The sequence below is a fragment of the Strongylocentrotus purpuratus genome, unplaced genomic scaffold, assembly GCF_000002235.5.
Source record: "Strongylocentrotus purpuratus isolate Spur 01 unplaced genomic scaffold, Spur_5.0 spur5_scaffold_6, whole genome shotgun sequence".
Classification (NCBI taxonomy): Eukaryota; Metazoa; Echinodermata; class Echinoidea; order Camarodonta; family Strongylocentrotidae; genus Strongylocentrotus; species Strongylocentrotus purpuratus.
In genome coordinates, this window is record NW_022145612.1 from 14,498,499 (window position 1) to 14,522,723 (window position 24,225).

At 36.2% G+C, this 24,225-nt stretch overlaps 1 protein-coding gene across 1 annotated transcript; it reads right to left on the reverse strand.

The window, feature by feature from the left end:
• LOC578067 (rab GDP dissociation inhibitor beta) lies at positions 1-22,357 on the reverse strand. Its single transcript, XM_030973623.1, has 9 exons — positions 22,193-22,357; positions 20,493-20,600; positions 19,664-19,763; positions 15,820-15,957; positions 14,980-15,178; positions 10,799-10,930; positions 8,610-8,881; positions 4,165-4,364; positions 1-3,526 (listed from the first exon to the last, which is right to left on the reverse strand). The coding sequence occupies exons 1-9, from the start codon at positions 22,235-22,237 to the stop codon at positions 3,386-3,388; spliced, it is 1,335 nt and encodes a 444-aa protein (XP_030829483.1). The 5' UTR covers positions 22,238-22,357; the 3' UTR covers positions 1-3,385.
• Positions 22,358-24,225: the final 1,868 nt, after the last annotated feature.

Genomic DNA, 24,225 nt, shown 5'->3' on the forward strand with positions numbered 1-24,225 from the left:
GAGAGATGTTGCATTAGTATTATTTTAATATTCCCCTTACAGTTAATGAATATTAAACTGATAAATTGATAACATTTTGTTTCATTAGTGCCAATAATATCCATTCGGGACACAAATAAATTGCTTATATGTAGTGAAATTGAATGAGAACAAATGCTGATATGCGTACTTATGTATACTTGTGCATCCTTATGGAAAATCCAATATAGGTTCATTAAGTAATATGCAAAGCCACAAATATATAATCATACGTAATTGATTACCTGTATATTTATTAAGCAAAACAAAATCCTATTTCTTTAGACAGGAAATAAAAAAGAAAAGAGCAATATAAAACATTTTCTATGAGACTTAATGATTAAATTTAAGTCATTTGCCCTACAAAATGGAATGTGTTTATGTGTCAAGAATAAAATGAAAATGAAATGTGATTTGATTGGGAATACAAAAAACATGATGTAATAATATATGCCCACGTGGATGCAGGGGTGAAATCCAAACATTTCCATCCATATATTACAAATGGGGAAGATAATTAATTTTACACCTCCTTTTCAGGTAGAGAATCATATTTTCAAATCAATTATGTAAACATAACAGAAATGAAGTCAACATCTATCTGCCATATATATTATATCACATTCAAAGACACCACAATTTCATGCACATCGCAGGGATGCGAACAAAGACTAACAGTTTAACGCACATCATCATTTATCAGAATGCATCATTGAAAGTACAGCAGCAGCACTCCATGAGCATCTAATCTATTTCTATGTACTAATTTAGCTACTTTTCTCATATTTTTCTCATATTCTTTATGAAAGGCAATATGTTGACTTGATTTACAATCTCCTTCATGACAAAATCCTGCAATAACACTACTTTTCTCCATTTTGTACACAAAGATACACAATATTTCTAGACCCCTTCCCCATAACAAAACAAAAACAAAAACAAAACAAGGGGGTGGGGGGGAGGAACACAAATAATTTGATCTATCTGATCAAATGCATTTCCATAGAACATGATATTGGTATATACGGCGTAATTCATGCTAGGCAAGGTGCACACCATTTTTGCTAAATAAAATCTTCCTGATTATCTTAAACAATCTAAATAAACATTTTCTGACTATTCATTAGGTCATATAACTTGAGTATTTAAAAGAACATGGAAAAGAGAAATGGAAGAAAATAAATGTTACTTTGAAATGAAAAAGAAATTACTTGAGAGACAGAAAATTCTTTTACATTTCACAAAATGTGATGCTGGGGCAAACAAAATTCAAAACAAGACACAGATTAAAAAAAGAAAACTTCTGACAAATACTTTTGATCAGAATCATGTAATTATGGATTATTTTACTTGTCAATCTGGTTGCACTTATTTGTCAACATGCTTTACAACATCTTTATATCGCTTGCCTAATTACACCTACCACAACTATCTGATGAATCCTGAAAGTACACTGTACAGGGTTACAATTCAAAAGACTATTAACAGAAATTGCTTCCTTTTCTTCTTTTCCCTTCATTTTGAAAGTTATTTGTTTATATGTCTGTTTTCTTTTCTTCTTTTACCAAACAAAATATTTTAAGTAATTAGTATTATAATTAGTATAAAATTCTACATACATACAATACACATAATAGACATACAATACACATCATAGTGGACATACATCCATATGGGTGACATTTTTCTCCTGCTTATAACAACTGTGCTTACCATACATAATTATTGTATCAAGCATTATGATTGTCTTCAATATATCCTTCAGTGATTACAATCAATGGAAACCAGCGATCAGTACTTTGATTTTCTTCTCTTTACCAGTCCCATGTTGCAATAACTCTTTGTTAGGGTCGCTTCGAAACATCTAGAGGCATCAAATGCTGCATGCATGATGCCAGTTCACCTAGATTTACAATGTGACCGTTTCATAATACATGTATTAGTATATTACACCTATTCAGGATAAATACGGTACCTCTTGATCCCAACAACACATACAAAATAAATGTTGCTTTTTCAGCAATTAGGCCTCATGCAATCCACTAGATTTTACTAAACTGCTTAATCCAAGAAATATTTTTGTCTACAGAACTACCAACCACTATAACATATATTTAACAAGTCGCAAAATAAAAAGGGGGAATCCATTGGAAATGAATTAAAACCAGGAAACTATATATCGATATCAAGCAAGTTTGAATTACAGTGCAATATACATGAATATTATATACTAAGTCTTCACAAATTCTTAACAACTTTGACAAAATTGTGAAATTGACAGAAATAGCCAGTGCTTTCATTTGCTTTTCAAAAATACCATAAGGAAAATACTGTAAATAAATAATTCTAGATCATCTTATTGCTGAAATCTGTGATTTAGAGTAAATGAATCCCCAAAATTTAAAGACAGTCTTCAGTTCTAGACATGAACATCAGTCACTGCAAACTCACATTATAAGCAGAGCTATTCTAGCTAACTGCATCCTTACCTAGTGCAATTTCAATCTACTTGTGTGTATTGTACTCTTCTATACTCTAGCAAGGTTTCTACTCTTACTTTTATTGGAGATTGAAAAACAAGGTAATCAAGTACATGATAGGGCTATACGAAATAAGATGAAAAAATAATTATTTTCAGGAAAAAGTCTGGACGAAGTATTTGCTTTGATATTTAAACACACAAACATATTTTCCATATCGGGTTTAAAGAAACATGTATCATCTATAAATATACCTATTTCTAACCATATTGCAACTGTCAAAACATATCTGAAACTTAACATTCATGTAATACCAAAACAAATCATGCCATACAACAGCCCGAACAAATCATTCTTCATTCATCCATATTCTACAACTACTGGTTTTTCTAGCACTTCCATTGAGTATATGCATTAACTTCAAATGTATGCATGATTCTAAGTTGCAAGTCTTAAAATACTTCTTTAATGTTCCATATAATGTTGAACGAGGGAAGAAAGGTTAGGAATCACCTAGCATACAAAATGAGGTTTAATGTACATTGTATTTGTCTGATATATACTCAACAAGAATTACTGATACTTGCTTAAGGGTTTGGAAATGCAATATCAGGTACACAAATCACTCAACATCGGTCAAAATAGTGGTATGTATACAATACTTTGTCTTTTTTCATTTGAATGGTAGAGCTGCGCAACTATTCATATAATCCTAAATGTATGCCTAGAAAAAAAACCCACCCTATATTGATGACCACACAATACATTCATTACAAAGATTATATACAATGCTAAATACAGGTACCTGAATATGAAGTGGTATGATTCTATGTGATATTATTGGAGGGCAGGGTTGCTATAATAAAGTATTGCCTCTCATAACATCATTACTCCTGTGCAGCTTGCAAGTCATCTTGTACTTTGGAAAAATCAAATTCTTCACCTGTTGCCCTTCGGTATGTGTCCAGGATATCATCACAGGTCGTCTCAAAGTGAGTCGTGGCATCAAAGGATTTAGTAATGAAGATCTGCAATGAATAAAATGGGATAGGTAGACTTTGGACACAGAATTCTTGAAAGATGATTCTTTACCTTTGGTCCAAATTGAAAGAAATTTGGCTTTGTCACATCCCACAGAGTAATTTTTCAAATTTTAAAGTATGCATTGGCATATTCAATCATCAAAATTGAGTAATTAGGGCCTCATGGCATATAAAGGAGGTGCTTTGGGAGGGCCAAAGCAATTTGGTATATTGGTATGAACATGAGATCCTACAATGCTCGAGAAGAAAATGCTAAAAAATCACTACCGGTACTTAAAAGCAAAATGGACTTTTAAGAACAAGATTCCAACAATAGATAATCCTAAATGGAAGAATACATGTGGCATGTCGCACACGGCATCTCTACTTACACTGTAGCTTGAGGCCACACTCATCGTAATGGGGCACTTCAATGGATTATTTTCATTTGATTTTCCTGAAATAATTCTCATGTTGTGATGATTGTGATACTCAGTAATGAGTTCATGATCCATGGAAATAAAATGATAATTACTGAAAAGTATATACATTGGTGCCGGTTGTAGCTTTTCATAAATTTAACAACTGTCCTTCAAACCTTGATCAGCAAAAAACATCAACACCACACAAAAACACTTGCTCACCTGGTTGTCTTCTCCACTGTCTAATGGCGCCTCCTGATCATCTATTGAAATGAACTTCTCTGTGATAGGCCCAAGAAGATCCAGACCTGGCTTCAGCTCTGCTTCTGGGTTATTAGTCTCCACCGTGGTAGCAACAAGAGCGATGTACCAACCCTTTTCCGCAACGTTGTGGGTTTTTGACACCATCAGTACATAGATGTCTGCAGTGGCAAACAAATACAAAAACACACAGAAAATTCAGCTTTGTATAGAACAGCAGAGGAAAAGTACAAGGATGTCATTGATCTTATCCATGTAAGATACCCCTTTCCTTCCCTTCTATACAAAAAGATTAAAAGTAATCACAATTTTGTTTAAATTTTGTTTAAATCACATACGCATTGAAAATGTTGACTTTATATAAATTCACAATCCTGTCGAAGAAGGCATTTCATCTGGGTGTTCATACACACTGCAATGCGTATATGTGTTTCTCCAGGATGTGAGGTATAAATTTGACCAAAGTTTCTTACTCCTTTTTGCCCCGCAGAGCGAAACCATTTAATGCCCCCTCGAGCTGCATGTGATATATCAAATAATGAGTAACTCAACCAACCAGATTATGACTTTCATAGGCAATGAGCGAGTCTAATAGCAAGCGATCAATCACAAACATAAAAAGCAAAGACAACCATGTTCTACAGGATATAAAGTACATGGGGTTACTATTGGTGTCCACCTCATTTTAGGAGTCACTACTCTTGCATCATCACGGTACTATACTGTCACGATCTCGATCATTTTCCATGTTTTAGGGTCTGTTTTTATAGCCTAAGTCAGGACAGTCTTTGTTATGATAATTAGTTATCCCTTTTGTAGTGCTCTGTAGCCCTAGTTCTTTTCTTACTGCAATGCTAGGCATGCATCCAGATGCTAAATTCTTTTACGGGCTGGGCTGGTTCAGTCATACAGTTTTGGAATCAGTCTGCAGCCAGCGCTCACACTGAAAGGACCTTTGTTTCATGGGCTGGGGTAGCTCCGGGTAGGTCTGTAACCGATCATGGGTGATCATGCATGCCTACATTATAATCCAAGATGGCGGCCCGCATGTTTTGCCTCTTCTCTTAGACCAATATTATTAATTTTAAAGTCATGAAAAGACACTTAATATCAACAAACATGGTCTACAACAACTCCAAATGACAAAATAATCCCAGCCATGAATTCGCTGATTATTTTTGCCGATACCGATCACAGGTGCGAGGGTGTCGCTCCAATCTTCAGATCCGATCAAAGCCCCAACTTACAGGGTTAGCTCTGGGTTGCCACAGCTGTTATCCCTTTAGGTGTCAGCAAGTTTTGCTAGCAGTAAGTTAATTTGTTTTCTTATTTTTAGAGAGGATATTTGTTACCAGTTTGATACTTGTTTATCCTTACAGAATATAGAATAAGAAATTAGCAAATGATTTAATCTGTGAACTTGTTGTGCTATTGGAAGTATGCACAATAAGGACATACATATAGATAGTATTTTTGCATGTTTACTGAGTAGGCATGTTTTATATAATTATAATTATAAACAAATAACGTAAATCTCAGTGTATAAGACGTTCCTGTTTTTTGTTTTTTGTAGCAGACTCCATAGGCAGCAAGCCAGGTCTTTGTTCAAAAACCCACGTGGGGAAAGACCTTTATTTTACTGCGAGGTGCAGTTGAAGGTGCAGATTTGTGCTTGTGTCACAAATGATAGTAACTACCAGGTATGTTGTTTTTAAAACTAAAGATGACAGACAAATTTTCCTCTAAGTCCAAACAGAAATATGGCCATACAGGTAGCGTTGTTCTAGTTTCCGAGTGGTGAGTCAACACACCGTGTATGACGCACCCCCGACTTTCTTTTGGTATAATATGTTGACGGTTCTTCTGTAAATCCACAAGTTATACTTTTGTTTAGGGCGTGGCCTTAATATTTATGTCACTATGTAATATGTAGAAGATGGTAGTCAAATAGATTTTTGTGAATTTTCGGTGCTGATTACTGAAGTTCTATTTGGCTGTCAATTATCATAAATATTGGATGTTTCCTTTTATACGGCCGTTTTTTCCAACTTTCCATAAGACTCTTTCATTGAGTTCCCATATAGAGTTACAATTATTGGAATTCCACGGAGAGATTAGATGCCGTCTCGTTTTCATGGGTATCAGCAGCAGTCTCGTGTTTCCTTCCACCTTCGTCTCCTCATCACCACCATACCAATGCGTGACGTACGTTTCAGTGCAGTGGCCTGGTTGTCCTTGATTTTGCATAGTCAGTTACGTTACTTCAGTTTCTTCTAATTCATCAGTGACAGTTTGAAGAGACAAGTGATTTCAATTCAGCTCTACGGTCTTCGTCTACAGTATCCTTACCATTAACTCTCGCGACATAAAGTTCTTCAGTCTTGAACAATAACTATACCATAGTCCACGTCCATAGACTCTCCACATCCTTTGACTTTGTCAACAACTGATATTCCCTACAGGGTTTGATTTTGTAAAGGAATTCAGATTCTTGATTTTGTTGTATAAACAAGGGAAACGCTCTCGGCGGTCTCGCCTGCATAACGCAATTCAATATGATAAACCAGAACGTCAATGACGTAGCATTCATCCGCATTTCGCAACAACAAATATCGTAAATTTTATGTGGTACACTTTTGAACTGGTCAAAAAATAAAAATTTGATGCCCTGGAATGGACATAGTTTCATTTCATTTGCATAAAGTACCATAAATAATCAATGGAGCAAAATCTCACAATTCTGTGTAGAAGTTTAGTGTTCCAAATTTAGCTCTACCAGATAAGGCAAACCAAATCAAAATCGGTCAAGAAATGAGGGAAAAGAAGCAATTTTTTTAATTTTTGGTTAAATTTGCATAAATAACCATAATTACTTAATGGAGAACAATTTCAAAATGCTGTGTAGAAGTTTAGTGTACCAAAGTTAGCTCTACGATATAAAGCAAACCAAATCAAAATCGGTCGAGAAATGAAGAAGCCTTTTTTGTGATTTCGAATAGATTTTGCATAAATTAGCATAGATAATGAATTTCACGATTCTGTGTAGAAATTTTAAATCCCCCTCCTAGCCCAATCATATGAAACAATCAGAATCAAAATCGGTGGAAAAATAACGAAGAAGAAGCATTTTGAAAATCTTGATGTTGATGCCACAACAAAGTCTAAGTTTGTTGACCTTAAATGACCTTTGACCTTAACTTAGTGACCTGAAATTCTACTCACATGATTGGGGAGACTTGATAACCCTATAGTCTAAGTTTCATTGACTAAGAAGTTATACTTTCAAAATTATATCAAAAATTCAAAAACTTAACCTTAGGTTAAGTTTTCGAAGATGATGCTACAACATAGTCCAAGTCTGTTGACCTGAAATGACCTTTGACCTTGACTTTGTGATCTGAAATTCTACTCACATGATTGGGGATACTTGATTACCCTACAGTCAAAGTTTCATTGACTAAGAACTTATACTTTAAAAATTATATCAAAAATTCAAAAACTTAACCTTAGGTTAAGTTTTTGATGTTGACGCCGTCGCCGCCGCCGCCGTCGCCGGAAAAGCGGCGCCTATGTCTCGCTTTTTGCTACGCAGGCGAGACAAAAAAACTAGATGGAACTTCAACTGCGCGCATTTGAAAATGATGCCTCCGCCATGGAGCGATTTCACAAACCAAACCAGACACAATTTTTCAAAATCAAGTTTAATTGTAATCCATTAACAGGTTCTCAGAAGATCGTGATTACAAGCTATTTTTCATATACATGTATGACCCTTTTATATTTGACCTCAACACCCCAAACTCTAATCAGTTCATTAGCTCTGCAAGATACATACATGACATTAGTTTAGTGGTAATCCATCAATGGGTTCTTGAGATAACGCAATCACAAGCTATTTTTGCATAGATAATGCGCCGAGACTTTTGACCTTTGACCTTTGACCCAAAATCAGCTCATTAGCTCTGCCAGATACATACATGACCCAAGTTTGGCAGGAATCCATCAATCGGTTCTTGAGATAACACGATCACGAGAACGGGACGTACGGACGGACGGACAACCTGAAAACATAATGCCTCCAGCTACTTCATAACAGCCCGTTTAGACTAATAAGTCATCATGAGTATGTTGTAAATTTAATCCTTAATTTATTTTGGTGTACATCGTGACAATGATATGTTCAGACCAACGATATGTCCAGGGACAATGAAACTTAGACTGTTTAGAACTCTATAAATAACAAAAAGAACAACAATGAAAAGTAAATACATGTATGCATAACTGTAATACAAAATAACTATTTTGATTCTATTAAACCTGTTTGCTGGCTACAATTGGTAACTATTTTTATTTCCATCATCAAGTCCCTTACACATGCATTATGAAAAGAAAAGAAATAATTGTACCTGATTTTCGACCAACTTGGTTTTGTGGGATGATGATTTGCAGCGAGGTTGCCTCCGGTATTTTGGGGATTGTATGGTTGAGAAGACAGATAGCTCGCACAACTTGGGCGACTTTCTGGACCCTGTTAGGGAAATAGCTGGGGTCACCAATCACCATCTTACAACGAGCAGTTTCTCCTTCAGATTTGACTCCAACTACAACATCATTCTCCATCACTATTTCCTCAATTGGTTTGTCAAGCATGTATGTACCTCCGTAGATGGCTGAAAGTCTACAAATCATTAAAAAAGATAAATTTAAGAACTTATGATTTAATGATTTTCAAAATCATATTACCAGTACTTTAAAACAGTCAAAAAATGTATGTTGATCAATTGGCTTAAGAAGCCTAATGAGATTCCAAAAAATATTTGAGAAAACATCATTACACCTACATGAAAAAGAAGTTAAACAGGTAGTCTAATAATATGAATTATTGGCTGCCTGATGTCCCCAATTGGATTCCTGAGATCAGACATAAATATACAAACCCTTGTTTCTGTGTACCTGCATTTGAATCCAAGAAAGGATTTCTGTTAATAATAAAAGATGCCTTGTAAAAACAATTTAGTCATTGTCAATGGATCGTAATATCAAAAAAATCAAAAAAGCTGAATTTAGTTCAGCTGAAAAAAAGCTATCAAAATATTAGTAGTAATTTTCACCCTATTAGCTGATTGAAAGGCAGACTATAGGAAGTAGTCTGCATAGGCTGAGATGGATACATAACAAGATCTTCATATAAAATCCAACCACTGGTGCACAAGTTATCGCCGTAATGAAAGATGAGACGTACGGACAGTCTACCCGAAAACACAATGCGTCCGGCAACATCTTCAGTGGCAGAGGCATAAAATTGTTGATTTAACTGATCTTGTGAATGCAAAGCCGGTTTACATTTTTTTTCTCTCAATGTGCCTTGACATTGAGACTACAGTAAGGTTGAATATTTTTCTTCTCAAATATAGATGTTTCCATCAAAATATTGAAGAAAATGGCACGTATTCTGAAGTCAGGTTTAACTTTAAACCTAGGTTTAAGTCTAGTCTAAATCTCGCCGAACTCTCAGATTAAAACCTAGGTTTAACATTACGTTTCTGACGCATCGTGGCCAAGCCGAGAAGTGGATTGCGATTGATACCTCCACTTCTAGTTCTAGGCCGCCGTACTTACTTACACACGGTTCGAAAGAGGATTGCATAGTCCTAAAAAAAATGCCTAAAATTCGACCAAATAAGCTTCAATGTTGACCTTGGACTAGTTACTCTGCATCAAGAAGGTATTTTTGATCATTTTAGTATCCTTTTTTAGTACTTTTAATATTAATCAGAGCATTTTTATGATGTTCTGGAAGTTTTGACTACTCTGGGCAGAAATTGTAGAATTACTGAGTTTTGTATCGATTATTCATTTAATTTTTTTTTTTTTTTAAAGAAATAGATTAAAAGGAGACATTTTCAAAATGTTCATATCGCTTAATACATTAACCATACACATCAATGTTGTGGTACTATATGAACAGCACCAATAGTTCATTGATGTGCGTAATGAGGCCGCGATTGGCGGAAGGATACCAGAATAAAGCACTTTCAAGATGGCCACTTATACATGAACATTGTCTACAATGATCTCTTATTTATCCATTCATCTGATCTTTCAACAATCAACACTAGATTTTACAAAAGTTCCATGGGAAGTTCTTGCTTGTCATTAATTCTGTCTATTAAACATTTCAAAAAATGAAATGTAAGTGTTTGAATGGTGCCTGAATCTTACAATTCTTTACTCTATCATATGGGAAAGCTGCAGGCAAAAGCTGCATGCAAACTGGTAAGAGAGACATTTGCATTTATATATTGTTATTTCATATCATTTTCATGTCATATGTCCTGCTGGCAAATAAATCAACAAAATTTGTCATTTTGAAGGTTTGTTTCAAATGCTATTTTCCTTGTTCATCTTGTTCTCTAAAAGTCCCAAGACTGATTTTCCAGAAGTTTTTGAATATATTAATGGTACCTAATTCTGATGATTAAAAACAGGTTAGGTGCTCCACTAAAAAACAACCTTCCTCCCCCCTCCCCACAAAAAAAAAAAAAATAATAACAATAATTGATAATAAATTACACTCAGAAAATGGCACACTTACCTGGCAAATCCTTGAGGAAGTTCTCCTAAACCATACAAAGGGTAGATGTATGGAGATTTACCATATCTAGATAGGGAATCGCAATACAGAGCAATTCTCTTTACAGTCGGTACGAAGTTCTCATTTTGGTAACTGTTGGTAAACAAAAAAAAGTAATCTCATAATGGTATACCGGTCCGGTACATATATGACTTCAGAAAGAAGCAATATTAATGACAGTTACTTGATTCTAATTTCAAACATAATTTTTCTTATAAGTAGGCTAGAAAGGGGAATGAAACGGTAAAAACAAGCAAGCTGAAGTAAAAGTCTGTGTGTTTTTAAAATCGAAAGTAAGTTGACCATTTTAATTTTAATGCATCCACCCAGGTGTTAAATGGGTACCTGGTAGGATGCGACCGTCATTGTTGGTCAAACAGTTTTTGAGCATCAAGTAACGACTGGCTGGAATGCTCCCCAGGGAGTGGAGATAGTGCACACATTGTGTGCGGGCAAGCACCGAATCCAAGTGACCAGGGTAATAGTATATTTGTAAAGCGCTTAGAGACTTTGTATTAAGCGCTATATAAGGCCATGTAAAATTGATTTCATGTTGATCGTCCCCGCCCGCTTCCTTTTTGGGGGCCGCCTCCTATTTTTTGTTATTTGTTATTTTTTTTTTTTTTTTTTTTTTTTTTTTTTTTTGATTTTTTTTTTTTGAAAGAAAAAAAACATGAAAAACACTGCTAAAATGGCTCTATTTCTGATTTAAAAAAAAAAAAAATTGTCGGCGGCCATCTTGAAAAAAAATAGCCTCGACTGTCGGGGAAAATGTACCGAGCGGCCATTTTGAGCGGCCATTTTGAAATATCAAATATCAAATAACATGGTACACCCTCCTCCTCTTTTTCAAAAAATCCGGACGATCAACATGTAATCAATTTTACATGGCCTAAAAGCTAAATATTATTATATCCCTTATCGTAAGATTGTTGCATTAGGTGTGTACACAACAAGAAAAAGAATAGTTTTACTGTAAAAGACGTTTCCTGCCGACTAGATCGAAATAGTTCATTTTTATTGATGACGTCACGCATAGTACCTTTTTTTCCCTAGGGAAAAAAGGTACTATGCGTGACGTCACAATAAAAAAACGCATGTTCTTGAACTATGCGCTTTCCCAGCGAGCGCGTACATGATTTCAAAGTGCCTCTGCGCGGTCAACCCCTGCGGTGTCACGGCGCTCAAGCCATATGCAATTATTTACGCTGTGCGATAACTGCACTACACTAGCGCCAGCTAAACATTTTTACATCCTTCAATGTTTCATTTGAGCCGTGCAATTTTCTTTATTTCTTTTCGATCTGAATGTAAATGTGAATGTGAGTATAAGGTTCATATTATTACAGAAGTGTACAAGGAATAATACAGATGGAAGGGATATAAAACAAATATAACATGACTCATTCTTGGAACAAGCTAAAACTATTCGCACTCAGGAACATCATTAGTACTTTTCTCCCTCGGGCCGATGGCCCTCGGGAGAATAGTACTAGTTGATGTTCCTTCGATGCGAATAGTTTCAGCTAGATCCTCGAGTGTCATTGTATATTTGTATATTATTATTATCATCTATTCATATCATTTGATGTAATTTCCAAGCCATCCCCTGCAAATGATGGCACATTGTTTAGAAGTATTTACTCTCAGTTATGACATTTGCTCATAGGGGCCTAGTTATTGACAGTAAGTACTACAAATTACTCTTTAAATGTAAATTTGGTGTATAAGCAATAGGCTTGGGAGCGAGTGCCGAGTACCCGATTCTCAAATCCAGAACTGAGGAGTCGATTCCAATGTCTAGAGAGTCGATTACCCGAACACGTCAGTTCCGAAACTCCCAGACCCGATTCTTCGGCGCTGGAGTCGATTCCACAGCACCGAGAATGAGAGCCAACTCTCTCAAAGCAGAATGCATGCGATCTATGAGAGCGCTGATACACACATGTGTGTGTCAGAGTAAAACATATGTGCATGACATGACACACTATCTCTTAAATTCTCCTCATCCATTTCTTTTATTTATTTATTTTCTTCTTAAAGAATAAGTTTGACAGGTCTACATCTACTTCTCCCTCTCGCATTCTCGTTGTTATCAATTATCTTTGTTTTCAAAACATTTGCTGCATCATGTAGCCTCGTCTATTTCCGAGGAACAAATTATTATGTTCGAGTAATTCAACATTACAACAGGACTACAAATAATATCGACTAGTCTTCTTGATAAGACCAGCTTGTAAATTTGTAAATATAATTTGTCGACTCTGACGGCATTTCCTTTCTAAATCGTATATTTAACTGTTCCTAGTAATTATATAGTATCAGCATTAATCAAGTGATATTTCATTACCATGTCATACACAAACATGAGTTTTATTAGTTGATTATGAAGTTACAACAACAATGAAAAATGTCGTTTTGGCATTAGCGCGATCTCTAACAGAGGCTGAAAATGCAGACTAATATTCCCCTGGCCAAGATCTAGCGCGCACCGTTATCTTTTGTTTATTTCTATCAACAGAAAGCACATGGTTGTAACCATGGAAATGGAGTGCCACGCGATGGGGCTGGGGTCATTAATTGACAAAGTGCTTGGGTGGCATTGGGCGGGCGGTCATGTTAGCATGAGTTATTTATAAATGTCCTTTTGTTTAAAGCTCTTACTTTGTCTTTAAGGGCCGGGCTGGGCATGTTTCGGATATGATACTTCATTTATTTTAGGCAGGGAATTGGCCAGAATCTTTAGTTGTACATGGCAACTTCTTAATCTGATAATGATTAATGGATTGTTTACCATAATACTTATAGTGGAAATTATTGTTCTGCATTTCTTACATTTTAACAGTGCAAGTATGAGTTGATTATTCCATCATTCTACGTTGATGTTTAGAATTTAAGACACAATGTGTTTTTTGGGTTTATATTTTTGCCATGAGTTACTATTTTATTAATTTTTCAGCAGTGGTCATGTTTTTTTAATTCGATTCTGCGTGGAACCGACATACACAGTCAGTACATACAGAGTATGTGTATGGCCTTTTAGTGCATTGCAAATTTTACAGCCAGCGGGAGTCGATTCCGCTCGTAACCGAGGCCGAGAGTGGGAACCGAGAGTGGGAACCGAGATCGTTTCTCGTCAACAAGAGAACTGCCCAAGCCTAATAAGCAAAGGAATGATACAGAATAAAATCTCTTGTAATTGTTGTATGGCTAATCTCAGTGAAATATGGCTTTGCAAAGCAGTACTTACGTGGAGGTTAGGGTTCAGGGTCATGACTCTGTGCACGGCGAGTTAAAAGGCACTATAGCATAGCATAGGTTTGAGGTAGTGCTGTAGTCAAACGTTTAACCGTCCGGTATCCGACCGCCCATGGCGATTTCTGTTTTCAATTTTCAATTTTTTTTTTAAAGTTTCGATTTATGCCCCTCCACCTGGCACTATGCCTGGCAATGTCTCCCAGCTCAGTAATCGGTGTGATGACTTACCACTTGGAAACTAGAACAACACTCCAATTTGTCTGTCATCTTGGTTTGAAAGTAATCTTTGTAATAGATCTCAATATATATTCATCCAAGTTTAACACATGGTGTACCACAAGGTTCTATCCTAGGTCCTCTACTGTTTTTAATTTACATTAATTGATCTTACACATTATTCTAAAACGACATTGTTACTATTATTTGTGACTAGTTCACAAGCAAGAACCGGCGCCTTCAGTTAAATCACCTCGCAGTCCTTCCCGCTTTTTCACAGGCCAAAAAAACAACAAACAAAAAACAATTTTTTTTTTCTTTAAATTTTTTTATAAATCATTTAACCGAAAACCGTCCGGTTTTGACAGGCGGTTAAACGGAATTGGAGATATCCGTGATGTTACAGCACTAGTTTGAGGGTTACATTATGATGTATATTAATGGAGAGCAAAACAATTATCGGAAGAGGCATCGAGACATGAGCTACTCTCTTTCAGCCTGAAATCCAGGCTACTATCTATAGGGAAACACAATGTGTTGCAGCTGAAATCATGTAAGTGAGGCAACCATAAACTCGGCACTATTGCCTTACTATCTCACGGTCTGTGTGGGTAGGACTATCAGTGTCTACCAATTTACTTAAAATTTTAAAAAATAAAAGTTCTTACTCATCATTTATGTAGAGAGCCATTGCATGTCCAACAAAATCTGCTGTGTTGTGATCCAATCCAAACTTATGAAACACCTCAGCCATGATAGTTGTTTTGGGATCAAGTCCACTGAAGGTCTTAGGGTCCTCCTCATCAAAATTGTTCACAAACGTCACAAATTTGGCGAAGCGGCGCTTTTCAAAGATTCCCATCAGTGCTGTAATAGTAACAACAAAAGCAATGTAAACAATTCCTCAAGTGATATAGTCATTCACATTGATGGATTTGAAATAATATCAAAATCACAATAGATAAAATAATCATGATTATTGATAATACAAATAATTAACAGTGTCTAAAAATCACATAGGAACAACAATCAAAGTCATTCTCCCATGCCAAAACTCTGAAAGTTATAAAATTGAATGAAAAATTGCAACACATTTTTCAATACAAAAATCTTTGAAAATCTCTTGTCAATTATTTTAAGTCTACAACTTTCTTCCTTTATTTTAGAATGAAGAACCTTAGAAGACCCTTGGCTTTTCCCTCTTTAATTTTACTGCATTCTTATTCCCATCAAATTTTCTTTTTATTGATTGATTGATTTATTTTCATTTTGGAAGGGGTGGAGTTAAGAAGTAACTTAAGAAATAAATCAATTAATCTTGTGGTCATAAGTATCAAATGTTTAAGTTCAACCAAGTACCAACTTTAATTAGGGATGGGCCTCACAAATTTACACTGAATACATTTTTTGAAGCCCATCCATAAAAGACCAGTTCCACAAAGAATTTTTTTTTTTTTATATCAAGATGTAAAATATCAAAGTGTTGGTTTATACAAATTTCGGCTTACATGATGCCAATGCTTCCTTTTCAGAGGCAGGAATCTTGTGGATATTGCCCCCTTTCTTGAACACATAACTGCCTTCTACTGACTTGAATTCCAGGTAACGGGTGACTCCAGAATGAATTAACAACTTTACTAGTTGACCTGAGAAGAAAGGAAACGTGAATCTGATGATATCCATAATAAAGGGAAATTGTTGGGATTGCTGCATCAAGTGAAATAATATGCATCTATACATGACACTATGTTTACTACAGACAACTTCATAAGACAGATTTCTAACAATGTTATCTTTTTTTTCATTGTTTATCTTGGTGTAAATAATGTTCCATAGTATCAAACTTCACGAGTCAAGGCCATTTTTTAACTCAAAGATTAAAAAAAGAAAAGCTACAGCCTATTCTTACTAGGTAATCCAAGAAAATTAGATGAAATTCTAGTGGCTAATACCACCTACAGCACTGAGAAGGATAAAGACTGAACCTTGATTCACCCTAAAATCACTACAGTCAGATCTATCTGTTCACCGCTTACAGTATATGGCTCCCTTCATCACGTGCACATTATCTCAAGGTGTAAATAATGTATATGTATAGTATACTATTCTTTCATTGATTCTACCTAAAAAAAACCTCATCAATACTTGCACAATTTAAAACAAACAAAATACAAGAGTGCACTACATTGTAGCAACAAGTTGAAGGAAAATCCAACCTTGATAGCAAACTACTCTAGAGGAAAGCAGAAAAATCAGAGAGGAAGATCGGGCAAAATAAGAGAAGGTTTTAAATTTGTGAAAGTTTTAATTACTATAGGTATGGGCTCTTCAAATTAGCTTAATTGGTAATGTTTCTGTAATGTAGCGGCGGACAATTTTCCCATTAGTTCCAACACAAAAACTGACTCCAACGTAAATTTTTCAAAAATGAATGACTCAGGAGGGTCTTTTCTCGTGGGAGGACCTATAATAATATGTTATGCATTATATATTTTGAGCAGTGCCCGAGGGAGTGGACACTGAGAACAAAAAAACAGGAAGTAATGATAAAATCGTACACGACAAACTGGAGAGTTATCCCTGACTAGGTCAAAATCCACTGACCAACTGCTGATTTGTGATTAGCATAGACTTAGTGATCCCATATTTCAAACATTCATTACTTTCTTACTATTGGTCTGATTTCTTTCAAACTTTCGGCATTCTGTTTATCTTATTTATTCACTTTTATACAAATGAACTTATCACAAGGGTTGGTTTTCCCTTTAGTACATTATTGCATGCATTACCCCTACATAACTCTAGCATACTACCAAATCATGTAACCAAACAGTGCTAGTCCTTAGGCCCAAAATAAAAACTTGTTGTATTGCCCTTTGCGACGACCCAAAAATCTGAAAATCTACAGTCAGCATTTAAATTTTTAAATTTTTTTTTAACCGTTTTATTATTTTTTTTTTTAAAATGGGATATATATGCAGCCAAAAAAATACACAGGGGCGGAGGGCGGATTCGCCCCAGAAACACCATAAACAGCCACCGAAATAGGCCCAAAATCCATTTTCAGGGGCATCATCAAAAAAGAAAATGATCTCAAATCGCCCCCGTAACGATTACGAGCGGCCGCACGCTCTCATCTAGCATCGTATTCATTCATTTCTTGGTCGGCGCGCACATGCGCGCTGAATCTCCGTGTAAAATTGTATACACAAAAAATCGGTCGTAAAAAACTCAAACCATATTCCATACCTTACCTGGCTTACCATGTCGCACGCAAGTAGGCCAAAACACGTACATTTTCGCAGTTGCGAGATCGAGACGGAGCGTAGGGGTCGAGTTTTTGGCGGTCGATTTTGTTTTTGTAGATCATATTAGCTGAACCTAGACCACTAAACATCGCTAAACTGCAATCAACTTCCATCACGATTGCCGCAATTTAATAAAGTTTCCATGAATAGAGGTATGAAATTAGAGCCTATTTTGTGATTATTCACGCCATGTTTACGTAATTTTGATAATCATTTCTTCAAAGTAAAGAAAATCAGACAAAATCACCGTGACTGACACACATGGGCTCAATACAGTGCAGTGTCGCTGCAGTGTGTGTGGGTTGAGCTGAGCTGAGCTAGCTGAGCTCGATCTCGAGTCGAAGAGATTTGACACTTTGAAATTGCTATCTGTTGGTTTGCATCATTATTGCCGCGATTTCAATATAGTTTTGTGAATAGATGTACGAAACCTGAGCTTAGAATTAGTAAAAGTATTACTATAGATATTCATAATATCTTACAGAAAAATAGATATTTCATGAGCTACATACTCGATATTGAGTTCAGTTAGCCATCATTTTTAAATGAGACGTAAATTGTCATGCAGCGCAGTAGACTATGGACAGCATGCGGCAGCTCGCAGAGAGGAAAAAAAATCACGTGATAGGTACGCGAATATCACGTGATCTCAGGCCCGAGCATTTTTTTCTCTCTCTCTGCATACTGCCACCTACGGTCTACTGTGCTACATGACAACTACGTCTCGTTTCAAAATGATGGCTAGCTGAACTCGATATCGAGTATGTAGCTCATGAAATATCATTATTTCTGTAAGATATTATGAATATCTATAGTATTATTTGTCAAAGCAAATAATTATTTTACGGTAATTTTGTTGAATTGGAGTCCCTTGAAGTCTTACGGAATATTTTTTAATTGGTTTAATGCTTGCTCGGATGACGGTGTAGAGATGTAAACAAAACATGACTCGTAACTTCAGCTTGCCGTTATACACACATTTTTAGAACGAACGAAAGGCACTTCGATGTTATTTCAAGGGCTTTAAATTATTTTCCTTCATCAAAATATCAAGGGTAAACCATTATGTTGTGGATATATTTCGACAATTAAATTAATGCCTATTAGTATTACGATTTAATTGTAATAGTCTGATCAACATTTTAGTCTTGTGTGTGGGACTTTCTTGCTCAGTCTTCAGTGGGTCATATTTCCACTTCCGTTTCTGAACGCACTCGGTACCACGCACGAAGCATGATTCTTTTCTTGCAGCCTCATTTTGAGCGATAAAAACACCTACCATCAACTGAAACGATATCCGTTTATTTTTTAAAGCATCTTAATTTAATTCAATTGATTATTTCATTGTTTTGAAAGCAGTAACTGTCTTTTCCGTTGCATTATTAGAACAGCAACTTAGTCTAACTCCCGTCGCTGCATGCACACAATTTTTTTGTGTCAGTGCAGTGGTGAAAGTTTCGGGTACTCAGTCCCCGCCCGAAATTTTCAAGTCTAACCCGGGTTCCGCAAAACCTGTAATGACTCAGGCCTACTAAGGACTTATACTTTCAAAATTATATCAAAAATTCAAAAACTTAACCTTGGGTTAAGTTTTTGATGTTGACTCGTCACCGCCGTCACCGGAAAAGCGGCGCCTATGTCTCGCTTTTTTGCTACGCAGGCGAGACAAAAACTGAGAAATATCAGCCAAAAGAGGGCGGGAAAAATCACACAACAACAACAACATTCAAATTGAAAAATATCGGCCCAAAGAGGGCGACAAAAAAAAGTTTTAAAAAACAAAAACTTTTCAGACCGACCGACCCATGTTTTGGCAACTAAAGGGCAATACAACAAGTTTTTATTTTAGGCCTTATGTGGCAGATAAACAAGGTCAGGCTTTGTTCAGAATACACAACAAGCGTTACTGTTCAGCTCTTTTTAACTGTACAATTTACTGAAATATTCCACACAGGAAATTCAAGTATTGAGCACCCTGGGCAAGGTCTATTTTCTGCATGTGATATCAATAATCAAACACGTAAACTTGTAAACGATCTCCTACCTGAAGACATCAGCAGCTTTGGGATCATATCCACATTCCAGTCCCTTCCTTTTCCAAATTTATCATCTGATGGTTCTGGTTTGTTAAACTTTTTGAACAGCTAGTGTGACAAAAAAAAAGGATACACAAGAGTAAAATAACTCTTGTCAATAATGAATATTTTAAATATTGATGCAATCAAATAACTCTATATACATGTCAGAAATAAATACAAATATAGATTTTGTGGCTGACTAATGTTAAAGGTAATACAAAGTTTTGGGAAATTTTGAAAATTGGGTGAATAGTGATTCTTTACAATTTTAATATATTTGGTTGCCCCTGTGCAACGAAAAAAATACACGGTGGTGACGGGCGATTCGCCCCCTAAACCTCTGAAATCGCCACAGTAAAAATCAAGATGAGGGCGAAAAAAAATCAATATATATTGAAAAATCGCCCCCGCCATAAATTGACATTCCCTAATAATTGATAAATCAATTTATTGATGTGTCTGAGTGAAATCTCCATTCCAACTACCAACTCCAAAACTAGAAACTTCCATCAACATTTTAAAAGTTTTGTGATTGCAGCGGATCGGCGGTCGTACTGTAACTCCCAGCCGGCCAGGCCCCCGATGGAAATACGAAGTACGGTACATAGTAGTTTCGTTGCCCCAACAGTTCGCACACATTCACAATACACAGAAACTAGCTTAGATCCAGATTTGCCAGATACAAATCATACATGTTATCAATTTTTAGTACTAATATAAAAATACATATCCATTTATGCTAAATAATTCAAATCAAATCAAATCAAATATAATTAAAAAACAATGGGTAGTTACATCAGACAGGGGTGTCAAAGATGCTCCAGCTCCTCCGTAGTATTTCTGTCTGTCCATGTGCAGTACCTTTTTGCCGGCTACAGACAGCATGCCACTCAGTACACATTCCTACAAAAAACATGATCACAAGCATGATTAGTACACAATTTGAAACTTCTAACAAAATGATGTCATCACTTATGTATTTCTATCAGGTTTGAACAGAGAAACTGTACATACACTGTATATACACATGTATTTAAGGAACATGAGCAGCCACGGTACAAATCTCAAAGGAAACAAGGCTGATGTACAAGAGTTAAATGATCCGTTATCAAAAACTTGTACTTCTTGGAAATGACCACTGTTTAAAAGCAGAGGAGACTATATTCAACAAGATTTTGGGGCTACATCAACAGTCATGTCTGCAGTAGTACATGTAGCAATATAAATCTAGATGACTGTAAAGATTTTTACCCGTCTTCTACTTGTTCCTGATCATAATGAGATAACATTTTTACATGACAAAAACGCTGACATCTTTGCGATGTTAGTTCCGGCTGAACACGTAAAACTTGACATTGAAAAATCGTTCAGACACCCTAGCCTTGTAGGGTGTAACAATTTTTCAATTTTCAATTTGGGATCGTTTTTCACCATTTTTGTTGGATATGTGCATCTGCACATTTTACGCGTTGTCACCATGGTTTGGACTGAGCGGAGCGCACGCCTCCCTAATTAGCTGATCCAAAAAATGGGGGAGGGTACTTTCAAACTGTTATCGCGTGTGATCTCTTTGGGGCTAGCAAAAAATAAGTGCATTGATATTTTCCTTACGATTAGCCCGACATAAGCCCGGGGGGCGCGCTTCAGAAAAATGGCAAATTTTGGAGCTAGGATGCAAACAACATTTCAATCGCTGTTTTGAACTTTTGACCAAGATATTTTTAGAATTCCGGGGGCAGGCCCCTTTGGGGAATATGGAGAAAAACCTGCTCTTTCATATGACGACTCATTTATTGCGTTTCACCTTCAGGATCAGGAGTAATAAAAGGTTTGAATTTCAATTTGTTCACAAAATCACTGACCAATTTTGCATGGTTGCGCAATGCATGTAGACTGCAAAGGGATGCGTGCAATCTCTAGTAATGGGAAGGATTTTAGCACACTACATCGGGTGCCCGATCAGACACCCTAACCCTACCATAACTAATAAAATTTTCACCGCGAAATGGGGAAATTAATGTATAAATTTAGAGTTCAGTGAAGAGCACTCAAACTTCAAAGATCATGTGTTGATCCCTGGATCGCACCATCTTGTTATTACTGTCGTTATTCATTTGTAACGTAGATCTAGCTAGACAATCCTCGTTTGTGCGGATGATCCTTATTCTTGGACCAGCGCCCCTACATGGGTGCCAATTATGGTGAGACGATATCACTGTCATATTTCTTATTATCACTTAACTTAAGGCTAGCATGAAATCACTCATTGCTTGGTCTAGATGATCTAGATATGTGTTGTTAGTGTTACCACTATGATTTAAATATAGACTACCAAAAGGCATGCATGTCCGCCATACACAGCACAGTCACGAATACTGCATATAGCACACAGTTACGTGTACAAACAGGTCATTCCATGTTTTAAAACATCTCCGCCCATTGATACTTCACACGCCAAATAATGTCTAATTAGCAAGGGGTTATGGACATAATACCTTCAATCCAGTTCCTAGAATAATTGCATCGTAATCTTCATCCATTGTGGAGTGATTTTTTTCAAACCAATAGAGTAAACAACAAAAATGTGTTCAGTTTTCGCAGGTTTTCTTGTTCTTGTGTGCGCCTGATGACATCGGTAACCTCTGAAATATGCTGAAGACGCGCGCGCCCTCGCCATCGCGCGCGGGCCAGATCGAGACCGTTTATTATCCGTACATTTCCGTTTGGAAGCAAGTCAAGTCGACATTCACGAAGATATCAAAGATAAAATAAATTACAAAGAAATATTAAGCGTGATTTAACATTAATGGGGAAAATTCAATTAATAAAATTATAAGGCTATTCCAAATTGATACCGGTACGTCATTATTGATGCCAGTTCCTTTATTTCTTGATTTTTTTTTTGTGGAAAAGTGAAAGCAAAATCAAAAAGTGCATCATGTTTTTAGACTGTCGATAAAAAGGCTCGTAATAAAGAAAAACCAGGTATCAAATGGATAAACTATTCATTTTTTTATGAGACCGATGGGAAGAAATTTTATGGGATGATACTGTGATCATGTTACCTATACCTTTTATCGAAGTTTACTTAGAACATGGATGGACCTAAAAGATTATTCTGGGAAAAATGTGCTGATTAACTCAATTTACGAATTCTAAAGAAACTGTCTTGGAAAGAAATTCATATGCGAATAAATGTGATAAATAGGAAAGAGGACAAAAACCATACTTCAATTCACTTTAGAAAATGGGAGGTTTTGTGTGATATAAATACTTTTGAAAGAAGCAACTTCCCAGCCCTATATCCCAGCAGTCTTTGCCTTGTGTTTTTTTGTTCTTTTTGTTTTTATCTCTATCTCTCTGTCCGGGGAGTTTTTTCTCTTTTCAGAAGTAATACTTTTTTTTTTATTATTATTATTTTTTATTGACATAATTTTTTATTATAATATTTCACGAACCAAATCTTTTTTTTTTTTTTACTTCATCAGATAAAACGTTTTTGAAGAAAAAAAATGAAAATTTATTTATTTATTTATTTATTTCTAATCTTTTGACTTTTAGCCCATTCACCTACAAATAGTGGTCTTCCATGGGGCCCTGCATAAACATGAACATATTTACATCGTTTATAACGTTTATATAGCAGTTACAAAAATAATACTCATTTGCAAAATAAACATATATCATTAACCTAGTAAACAGTTATGTCAATAAGAAAATATTGATTAAGTCGCAATTATGTGAATAAGTCATGTTAATATTACAGAACATGCACTTAGTGTTTGTTCGGCTGAGCCATTCACAAATTACAACTTTGTTTAATCTTAAATGAAATGACTAAGTCTCTTATAATTGTTATTATTACTATAATTGATTCAAACGAATAAGGACAGTCATGATTTACGTTACTATCCTATTTAAAAAAAAAAAAAAACGTTTTGTGGGGCTGGGGGGGGGGGGGGGCGGTAGAATCGGCCCGTGGATCCGCGCCTGCTCCAACCCCCTCCAAAAGTAGGAGAACCACATTTGGCGCATTAATGTCCACCGGCACTTCCTGGAAAAAAAGGCCTTCTGATTGGTTAGAAGTTGGAGAAAAAGTGATCTGTCACGTCGTGAGACGTTGTGTATGCTTCGTTGCTGCACAATGCAGACGGTGGTCCGGTACTTCAGCAGTAGTACTTGCAAAGATTATCTCGAGTGTATAAATTGTGTTGTTATCAGGGGCGTCGCTAGACTTTTTTAATGGGGGGAGGGGGGTGTAGAGCCGGGCCACCGATTACCGACAAAACTAGTTCCCAATTACCGACAAATATTAATGCCAATGTCCCAAAGTCTACAAATTTAACCCTATAAACCGGGGGCCAGGAACTAAATTATTTGTCAGTTTTCCCCCACCCGCGCGAAACGATCCGTTGTACCGTTCTCGACTCTTAATTCTTGTTTCGCCCCTCCCGCGCGGAGCGCAGAAGCCAGAGGAGGCGGAGCGGGGGGGGGGGGGGGGGGGCAACAAATTAGGGCACTTTCTGGA